We start from the raw sequence: 10,327 nt of genomic DNA, 5'->3' as shown, positions 1-10,327 counted from the left end.
GGGAGAATTTGTGTGGGGAGTGCTCTGTCACGCCTCGAACAGTTCTCTGTTCCTGGCGAGGTGAGAGATTCTCATACTTCAGTAAATGTGCTGGGCAGCGGTGGGAAGGTCTGCATCCTCCCCCCAGTTACTGATCGGTATGCAGATGCACAAGTATTGATAACCTCTGTTTTGCATCCGTAATCACAACAGTTATTTCCAGGTACAGGTTATGGGCTTGCTTTTGCCAAATTGTCATATATACAGTGTCAAATTGAAACTTCCCGATGGAGGCATTTTTTATTAAATATAGACTAGGACCTTCAAGCTTGCAGATTTGTCATGTGGTTTAGGAAAGATTCTAGTCAGAGCTCCCACCATGGGCTGAAGATCTCAGCCTCTGTTTTCAGACCTGGCAGTGAAGGAGTAGCCTGAATCCCAGTTAAACATAATCATAAAAGACCTTTAGGATGAGGTCCAACCGTAAACTCACACTGCCAAGTCCACCACTAAACCGTGTCCCTAAGGGCCATGTCTACCTGTCTTAAATACCTCCAGGGATGGTGACTCAGCCACTTCCTGGGCAGCCTGTGCCGATGCTTGACAGCCCTTTTGGAGTTAATGTGTCCAAGGAGATGAATTATCTCATAAACCTAGCAATATGTAAAACATATATACATAACTCATTAACCACAAACAAATCTGCAACTGAAATGATGATGAGCACAAAAGCAACAGATATTAAGGCAAGAAGCACAGGATGAGCAACACTGGTGTATTGGGTTTGCCTGGCAAGGTTTTGGTAGTGGGGGGCTATAGGGGTGGCTCCTGTGAGAAGCTGCCAGAAGCTTCCCTGTGTCCAACAGCCGATGCCGGCCAGCTCCAGGATGAACCTGCTGCTGGCCAGGTGTTTTGCTGATTAGGGATATCAATTAAACTCAGACACCAGAGTGAAAGGAGCGGGTGTATTTTACTAGAAATAATAATATAACAGGATAATACAGAAAACATACAGTAAGAAAAGACAGAATAGTTCACTTAAATAGGAAAATACAGAGTAATGCATCAAATCATTACTACCTGAGAGAGAGAATAGTGATTAAGAAAGATCCATCACCACTTGCATACGTTAACATCATCCAGACCTGCAGCCACTGGGGAGCCCCGCTACAGTGAGGATTTGGAGAACCTTTCCCGGCCCGACGGCCCCTTCCCTTGCGGCCGGGCCGGGCCGGGGCTGGAAGAGTGCTAGCGCCCGTTACCCACCGGTCCTCCGCGGTGTGCGGCCGTTTCCTTCCGGCCTCCCGGGCTGCTGGTTGTTTCTTCTTACTGTAACAGCTTCAGGCTGTTGGAAACGATAACAGGTATCCGTCTTAAAATGGTTGGGTGCTGGGTGCGGCACGCTGGGCTCACTGACTGTGTCTTGCCTTACAGGAGACTCAATGAGAGAGAGAGAATTGGAGAACTGGGAGCACCTGAAGTCTGGGGACTGTCACCAAAGGTTCCTGACCCCGAGTAAGGCATATTCTTGCTTCTTTCCTTCTGTTTTTTATGCCCGTGATAATATGTGTGTTTAATTTACAAACATGTCTTATGCCCTACAAAGATGTTTTATGCCTTACAAAAACGTTCCTTTACCACAGCTCACGTTGTGTCAGTTCACTTCTAAATCAACACAATGAGATTATTACATTTTTTTCCCCAAAAATAATTCCAAGTTACCAGTTATGCAAGATATGATTTATTGTAGATCAGGTGACCTTTGTGTTGTTCTGAAAGCAATTCCTATGCTGCAAGTTAGCTGTTTAATAGTTTATTGCACGTATTGACTCAAAATCTGCAAGCGTTTGGTCATATGCATACCTTTGATCTTGAATACTACAAAATAGTTTTAAATACCACACTTGTATTTTTATTCAGTTCTGATGAGCATACACCAGTAGAAGATGAAGAGGCAAAATCTAAGAGTAGTTCTTCAGATTCCAGCTCAGAAGGTATTTTGTGTTGCTTACACAGCTTGGTTTTGCAAATGGAAAGCTGCCAAAGTCCAGAACCTGCTCTTGTCGCTTGCAAGAGGTTCACTGACTTTGATGGGTGGAGGTGTGTGTGGTGGGCTCCAGCTCAAAGGACAGTGTTGCCTTGGGAAGGTACATGTGGAGCTCGATGATCTTTGTCTGTTCTCGAATGTTATCTTTTAAAAACATTCTAGAGGAAAAAAAGAAGAAGAAGAAGAAAAGAAAGAAGAAAAAGCGCAAGGTATCTAAAAGAAAACGCAGAAAACATTCTGAGGACAGTGACAGCGAGTCGGAGTCTGAGCAGAACTCCAGCGGTAAGAAAAGAGGGTTTTGGCCAACGTGCGTGGTGTGAGAGCTCTCCTTTTGCTCCTCTGAATGCAAAGCAACACTTCTGGATTTTGTTATGCATTTGCAGTGTCCTGAAATTATAGAGCTGCAGCATCCATTGGTGTTCTTTCCTTTCACCATCTTGCTGCCTTTGCAGTGCCTTTTCTTCGAGTGCTTATGGGCTGGCGTCAGGAAATAGGATTTTTGAATTTAGCATCCATTGGGTGTCTTATGCCAGAGATGTGTTCAGTGTATTTTCATATTGAACAGTACTGCAGGTAGTGTTCTGCTAATACTTTCTCAGTATTATTTTGTACCTAAAAATATCATGTCTGAGAAGCTGTGTACTAAGGCATTCTGGTGGGAGAAATTCACTGTGCAGTAAACTCCTTAGTTAATCATCTCTTTCATATATATACTTTCTCTTTTTCAGATGAAGATAAAAAGAAAAGCAAGAAGAAGAAAAAGAAGAACAGAAAGTAAGTTCCCAGGTGGCTGTGTGTAATTCTACCTGCTTTTGACCAGAGGGCAGCACCATTTTCTTAGCAGGTGGTGAGGAAGGCTGAGCACTCTTGTAATTAGGGCTATAATTGCTGTCAACTAATCTTAATTTGTTGGGTTTTCTTTAAATCTATAGAACCATGCAGTATAGAGTACTCACTGTGAATGTAGGGTGCCACTTTCAAATGTTATATGAAAGATATAACAGTGTGTATATTGTCTTTGTTTTGCTGTAAGGCTTTTGATATGAATCAACAACAATCTGTATGCAGTCTTACCATAGGTGGAAGTTGCCTTGAGAAACTAATGGCTTGAGTAAGATTCCAAGCACTTTCTGTCATCTTAAATTTTGGTAAATAGTATGTCTATCTTTATCACAGGAAGAAGTATAAGAAGAAGAAAAATAAGAAGAGCAGGAAGGAATCCAGTGATTCAAGTAGTGAAGATTCTGATGATGAAACATTTCAAGGGGAAGATCTCTGGATTGAGAGATCAAGTAGGTTCCCCTGACTTTAAACTTGGATTGAAACTTCTTGGTGTCCTTTGTGTGAATTCTTTGTTAGGTGTTGCTGACCTGTGTAACTGTTCTGATAACAAAGAATAACGGGCACAATGTTAATCTTTCTCATTATTTGATTGTTGTAGAAAATACAGAAGCTGATAGCTTGATTGGACCAGAAGCTCCCAAAACTCATGCATCTCAGGATGATAGGCCTTTGAAGTGAGTAGCCAGCTCTAACAGTACTTTGATCAAATCAAGCCTGAAGGTTACTGTTCAGAAGGGCTGTTATAACAATATGGCACGCATCAGAGAGAAATGCTATGCCAGAAACTCAGACAGAAGTGGTAGTGCTGCTAGCCTTTACGCTGGCCTGAATTCAGGTAGAAGAGTCTGGTTTATGCTTTTTAGCCTTATTCCTAGAAAATCAATTGTTAGATGCCTTTATTCTAATGCTCAGCAGTATAGTGTTTTCATTACTGTTTCATCAGAATGGATTCAACTGGTAATTTAAGATGCTGTTGCTAGTGTTAGCCATAAGGAGGAAACAGACCAATATGTGGGAAAGAATAAGGAAGTGATTAAAAATGCAGCTGTAGCAAGTAATGAACAGAGAGGCTGGATATTTAGCTCAGGCGCTCTCTCCATCTGAGACTGATCAAAATCACCACTTCTGTGTTTTTATGAAGCTATGGACATGCCCTCTTGCCTGGTGAAGGTGCAGCAATGGCAGAGTACGTAAAAGCAGGAAAACGTATACCCCGGAGAGGTGAAATCGGCTTGACCAGTGAAGAGATTGCGTCGTTTGAGAGCTCTGGTTATGTCATGAGTGGCAGCAGGTATGGTTTTGATGGTGGTAATGGTTCGATGACATTTTTCAGAGCTGCTTCCTCTGTTGGCCTGTTGGAAGACTGCTTCTGAGTTCTAGTTGAAAACATGGAAAAGAAGGTGCTCTGTGTGCTTGCAATAATCTACTCTAAACTCCCTATTGCTATAGATAGATGGAGAGGTTTTTTAAGGACACTTTCTCCTCCAAGACTAAAAATTCTTTCCAGGTAATACACTTCTAATGATCTTGTATTTCAAATGAGGAGGTGCTTGTGTCGGGTGGCTCCAAGGTGACGTGTTTGGACAGCACTTGTGGTGTGCTAGCTCTTCAGTAGGAGACAGATCAAATTGTGAGAGGTTGGCTGTACTTTTCTCTTGTGAGTCCAACAGGAATTTCACTTAAGTTTTGGTGAGCCAGCAGCTGACACTCTGGGGGCAGATGGGCCTTCTGGCTGACTGCCTGAGAGCAGACATCCCCAGAAGTCTGTATGTTGCTCTGCCATGCTCCTTCCTGGGAAGATTTGTGTGCAGTTTGGGTCCTCTAGTGTAGGTATCTCTATAAGCCCCTCAAAACATTCAGGCCAGTTGATGGGTGGAAGCTGTGATGGGGCATTACATCCCTCTGCCCGTGCTGATGTACACAATGTTCTCCTCTGCAGACATCGCCGTATGGAAGCTGTGCGTCTGCGTAAAGAGAACCAGATTTACAGCGCAGATGAAAAGAGAGCTCTGGCGTCCTTCAACCAGGAGGAGAGGAGGAAACGAGAGAATAAGATCCTTGCAAGCTTTCGAGAGATGGTCTACAGAAAGACTAAGGGCAAAGAGGAAAAATAATTCTTTCTTTGAACTGTACACCATAGATTCTACCAAGCAGCAGCTCCCCTGTTCTAGTCATGATTTGAAAAAAGCTGCAAGTGCCGCAGTGCTTTTCACCCAACAGGGCTGAGCCTCAGGAGTGGATTACTTGTATCAAAGAGACAGAGTTTCTTTTGTCGCATTTTCCTGGGTAAGGTGTTCACCATCTACAAGGAATCCCTGTAAAGTGAAAGGCTGCAAGGAAGGGAGGGCAGGAACAGGCAGGGAAGATTAGACGAGGCAATGTTCTGTGCTTGCTTTGACTAGGACAAGCAGGATTCCCTGTGAGGGCTTTGTTACCTGATGCTGATAAGTGCAATTTTCCATTTATTTTGGTTAATGAGAGTAGACTGGTGATCAGAAGAAAGCTACTAGTAACAGTAGCAAAAATGAAGGAACTCTGAAGTTCCTGTTTTAAGATCTAAGACTGTCCACTTAGGTATTTTTTCTTAAGTCTTTTAGATTTATTTTTTTCTCAAAACTGTTGAGTTTGATTTGTGGTTCAAACGAGACTTGTAAATAGTAATGACTTTGTAATTTAATATAGATGGGCTTCAGTTACTTTAAAGCAAGCAGATCGCAATTGGGGTATAAAGTAACAGTAATAGGAGGGTCTGATCTTCAATCCACCAAGCCTGTGGTGAAGAATTAAATTGCTTGCTTCTTTTTCTCCTATGTTATACATAGGTATCAGAGCAGTGGGGTGCAGTGATTGGAGCCCCTGGATGTATACAAGTGGTAACAAGGATGTATCTTTTGATTTATTTGAAATTTTTTTGTCTTTGGAAGTGTTCTAGATTAAAACCTTATTTTAACTCCCAGGGTATTTTAAGTTAGTCTGTTTCAGCAGTATTACATAGCTTTCTTTAAACTCTACTCAGAGGCCTACTCCGGGTAGTGCTTCTATGGTGGTTATCTTTGATTCAACTGGACATTTCCAAACATATCCCCCTTAATCTTCTTTTTCTCAAATGCTTTTAAAACCAAAGTGTTTTCTAGAGAATTGTTTTGTTCCCCTAAATCTCTGTGTTGTAGTTTTGGCAGCGGAGATGTCTTGTATGTTTGTATAAAGAAAATAAAAGATGTAATGTTTGCCCTGGAGTTCTGCAGACCTGGTGTTCGCGAATAGCAAGTCCTGCCCAGCTGCCTCTTCCCGTTCACACTCCGGAACCTGGTTCTGTCCTGCTGTACCTGCCCATATCCAGGTGTGAGCCAGCTGCCAGGTCAGGCCGTACTTGATTTTGTACAGATTTAATGCTTTTTAAGTATCTGCAAAGTAGAAATGGTAATAAGGAAGAGCCATTCTTTCTTCATTGTGTTTATTTGATTCTCCACAAAATACCAACAGAGCATTGGTGCTGGTGAATTGGAGCTGTTCATTAGAAAGTCTGTCTTTCCATGAGGATTTTCCACTTTATTTCCAGTGTTGTCCTTAAGCCTCTTTTCTCTAAACTGACACTGTTCTGACCTGGAGGATGGAGTAAGAAGGTAAATGCTAAGATAGTAAGAGTAATACCGAGTCAAAGTTTGGCCAGCTGAGAGCTTGCCTTTGTTCATTCACAGGGCAAGCCTGTCTGCTGGAAAGAAAGAACATCACCTAGACAGGTGTAAACCCAGGACAAATTTGTTACAGAGAAGGGAGGTTCTCATGGGGTGGCATGAAGCTAATGATAAACAGGGTTGTTTTGTTTTCTGTAGCAAGATTCTGACAGCTTCCTCCACCTCTCTGCTATTGCTGCAAACTTTTGTCAAGGTCCCTGTTTGGTTTTGGCATGAAAAACCTTGTAGAACCTCCCAAGTTGTGTCAGTGATGGAAGAGTAATAACATTTGCCTGTGAATCAGCCTGCTGGGCTCTGGAGTGAAGAATACCTCCACAGGCAAGGTCTGCAAGAGAGGAGAGACAGGGCAGAGTTCACATACAGAACCTCAAAAAGCACACATTTTAATTAGGTGAGAGCTATCTGCTTCTTCAAAAATAACATCTGTATTTGTACAACGTTTCTCATGGATTAGAATAGTTTTGGTTTAAAGAGTCTGTGAGTATTGACTTGTGAAGGCAAAGACTGGTATGTTACAATTTTCATTTTGTGCTAGGATACAAGATTTCTGACCGCTGGCTATGGGCTGTTGTGCTGGTTTTGACTGGGGTAGAGTTCATTTTCTTCCTAGTAGCCAGTATGGGGCTGTGGTTGGGTTTGTGCTGGAAACAGCTCTGACAGCACAGGGATGTTTTTGTTACCGCTGGGCAGCGCTTACAGAGAGTCAAGGCCTTTCCTGCTCCTCACCCCACCCCGCCAGCGAGGAGCCTGGGGGGGCACATGGAGCCGGGAGGGGGCACAGCCGGGACACCTGAGCCCAACTGACCCACAGGATATTCCAGCCATGGCTGTGTTGTGGAGGTGGAAGGGGATTTGCCATGTGTTGCCAGGAGTTAGTGCCCGAACTGCTTATCTTCTCCCTTGCTGTGACTCCAAATCCATCTTTCACAGCACCACAGGCATTTAATTATTCCTTGGTCACTGCTGACCTCAGTAATTGTCTGGAAAATTTCTGAAAGGAAAAACTATCTTTAAGCCATTTTTAAAAAGTGCTTTCTTACTTCTCCAAGCCTCAGGGACTTTGCTAGCTCTTCCTTAACAGCCTGTTGGGGGAGATGGCATATTTTTGTATAGGAGTATATTTTTGTTGTTTTCACATCAGGGAGATGTGAAATTCTTTTGGCAATGCATTATAAATACGCTGAAGTGGTCCGATTTGTGCCACTTGTTCTTAGAGGAATTTCATGCTTAACTTCTCTTTTCTTCGATAGTAATTGACTATCAACTGTACTTAAATATCCCAAAAATCCAGTGGGACAGAGATCCCCAAATAGCTATGTCATTATTTATGCTGTTAAAAATAGCAGAGTCCTTGTTTAATGTCCGCTAGCTGTACCGAATCATGGGAAGTCATCATCTTCACCGAGGTGCTGACAGGATGAGGGCTCAAGTTTTATTTTGGAAGAATTATTTCTGGTTTAAAAAAAAGTAGAAGCCCTATATTTGAAATAGTTTGTGGGGAATAAATGCCATAGTCTCCATTTAGGACTAACCTGTTTGACACACGGGGCATGTTCCAGGCTAATCAAAGGCTGCAGATACCTGTGCTGCTCCTCAGCTCACTGCTGAAGTCTCTCCTGGTCATGTGCTGAAGCAAACCTTGACCTGCTCCAGGGTCCCTTCATGGTGCTTTTGGCAGACTGCAAGAGGGTACGATCCTGTTCTCTGCTGGCACCTGCACCCTTGCCTTTCACTCTGGCAGCTGGTGACCCGGGGTGGGTTGGCTGCCACCGGCTCTGTCACCGCACGCCTTAGCGGAGCGGTTTGCCTGGTGGTTGCTCTGCACGAGCCCCTCGCACCCTCTCGGTGCTGCTTGCCCTGGCTGGGCCCAGTCGGGAGCTCGGGTGTTTCCTGCTGGCCAAGGGGAGGGAGAATTTGTGTGGGGAGTGCTCTGTCACGCCTCGAACAGTTCTCTGTTCCTGGCGAGGTGAGAGATTCTCATACTTCAGTAAATGTGCTGGGCAGCGGTGGGAAGGTCTGCATCCTCCCCCCAGTTACTGATCGGTATGCAGATGCACAAGTATTGATAACCTCTGTTTTGCATCCGTAATCACAACAGTTATTTCCAGGTACAGGTTATGGGCTTGCTTTTGCCAAATTGTCATATATACAGTGTCAAATTGAAACTTCCCGATGGAGGCATTTTTTATTAAATATAGACTAGGACCTTCAAGCTTGCAGATTTGTCATGTGGTTTAGGAAAGATTCTAGTCAGAGCTCCCACCATGGGCTGAAGATCTCAGCCTCTGTTTTCAGACCTGGCAGTGAAGGAGTAGCCTGAATCCCAGTTAAACATAATCATAAAAGACCTTTAGGATGAGGTCCAACCGTAAACTCACACTGCCAAGTCCACCACTAAACCGTGTCCCTAAGGGCCATGTCTACCTGTCTTAAATACCTCCAGGGATGGTGACTCAGCCACTTCCTGGGCAGCCTGTGCCGATGCTTGACAGCCCTTTTGGAGTTAATGTGTCCAAGGAGATGAATTATCTCATAAACCTAGCAATATGTAAAACATATATACATAACTCATTAACCACAAACAAATCTGCAACTGAAATGATGATGAGCACAAAAGCAACAGATATTAAGGCAAGAAGCACAGGATGAGCAACACTGGTGTATTGGGTTTGCCTGGCAAGGTTTTGGTAGTGGGGGGCTATAGGGGTGGCTCCTGTGAGAAGCTGCCAGAAGCTTCCCTGTGTCCAACAGCCGATGCCGGCCAGCTCCAGGATGAACCTGCTGCTGGCCAGGTGTTTTGCTGATTAGGGATATCAATTAAACTCAGACACCAGAGTGAAAGGAGCGGGTGTATTTTACTAGAAATAATAATATAACAGGATAATACAGAAAACATACAGTAAGAAAAGACAGAATAGTTCACTTAAATAGGAAAATACAGAGTAATGCATCAAATCATTACTACCTGAGAGAGAGAATAGTGATTAAGAAAGATCCATCACCACTTGCATACGTTAACATCATCCAGACCTGCAGCCACTGGGGAGCCCCGCTACAGTGAGGATTTGGAGAACCTTTCCCGGCAAGTGGTAAATCCTGCATGGTATGTCCACCCATAGGTGAGGCATCCAGAGTTGCTGTGAGCCGGTCGAGCCTTATATGACCCAAAATCTGCAAGCCAGAATAGCTGGCATCTTTGTTTTGAGTGGGAAATTTCTGGTTTCATTCTCCTGTTGGATTCCACCCAAAGCTTGGCCAGGACTTGGGAGAAGAGACCAAGGGAGTTTCTAACAAGGCCGAACACTTGGGTTCCCAGCCTTGAATAAGGCTAAACAAGGGAAGTTGAGACATTCTCTCAGCATTTCACCCTCACTACTGTGAGCTGCATCTTTCACTAGTGAGCTTACATACTTTGTTAATGACTACATACTACATCAGCAGCTTCGGTGCAGGGCCTGTTGTTCAGGCTTCAGTACTTCAACGCTTTAGCACTTTTTACATCAGTGTAAGTGGGTTGTTATAACCTAGTATAATACCTACTAGCACAATGGTTATCAGTTATAAAATACAAAGGGTTCATCTATAGGTCAACTCTGCTTGGGCCTGTTGTCCAAGCTTTAGCACTTCACCAAGGCTGAGCCCATCATTGCTGGTGGTAGCAACTCTGGGAGAACAGATTTAAGAAGAGGGGAAAACTGCTGGGCAACAGCAGCCAGAATATGTGAGAGAACCAGCCCTGCAGAGCCCAAGTGAGTGCAGGAGG

The 10,327-nt window shown here is 43.8% G+C and overlaps 2 protein-coding genes across 2 annotated transcripts in view; both read left to right on the top strand.

Annotated features, from left to right (window-relative positions):
* The first annotated feature begins 1,342 nt into the window (after positions 1-1,342).
* On the top strand, positions 1,343-6,096 carry NKAP (NFKB activating protein). The gene is made up of 8 exons (XM_026848459.1): positions 1,343-1,494; positions 1,900-1,973; positions 2,189-2,308; positions 2,755-2,800; positions 3,203-3,318; positions 3,468-3,543; positions 4,011-4,160; positions 4,809-6,096. The coding sequence occupies exons 1-8, from the start codon at positions 1,358-1,360 to the stop codon at positions 4,981-4,983; spliced, it is 894 nt and encodes a 297-aa protein (XP_026704260.1). The 5' UTR covers positions 1,343-1,357; the 3' UTR covers positions 4,984-6,096.
* A 3,886-nt stretch (positions 6,097-9,982) lies between these two features.
* Positions 9,983-10,327, top strand: part of UPF3B (UPF3B, regulator of nonsense mediated mRNA decay) — a 7,906-nt gene continuing 7,561 nt past the window's right edge. Inside the window, exon 1 of the mRNA XM_026848765.1 lies at positions 9,983-10,036. Coding sequence (XP_026704566.1) covers positions 9,983-10,036 — 54 coding nt within the window. The remainder of the gene's footprint in view (positions 10,037-10,327) is intronic.

Source organism: Athene cunicularia (genome assembly GCF_003259725.1).
Source record: "Athene cunicularia isolate RWA chromosome 4 unlocalized genomic scaffold, athCun1 chr4_part3, whole genome shotgun sequence".
Classification (NCBI taxonomy): domain Eukaryota; kingdom Metazoa; phylum Chordata; class Aves; order Strigiformes; family Strigidae; genus Athene; species Athene cunicularia.
The sequence above is the reverse complement of the archived record's forward strand: the minus strand, read 5'-3'. Positions and strand labels throughout refer to the sequence as shown.

What these genes read in the sequence shown, in the direction of transcription:
- NKAP (XM_026848459.1), top strand. Translation starts at nt 1,358, where the DNA reads ATGGTTGGGTGCTGGGTGCGGCACGCTGGGCTCACTGACTGTGTCTTG. An exon ending in GTCTGAGCAGAACTCCAGCG is followed by an intron (nt 2,309 to 2,754) that starts GTAAGAAAAGAG and finishes TCTCTTTTTCAG; the next exon opens with ATGAAGATAAAAAGAAAAGC. An exon ending in TCTCTGGATTGAGAGATCAA is followed by an intron (nt 3,319 to 3,467) that starts GTAGGTTCCCCT and finishes TGATTGTTGTAG; the next exon opens with AAAATACAGAAGCTGATAGC.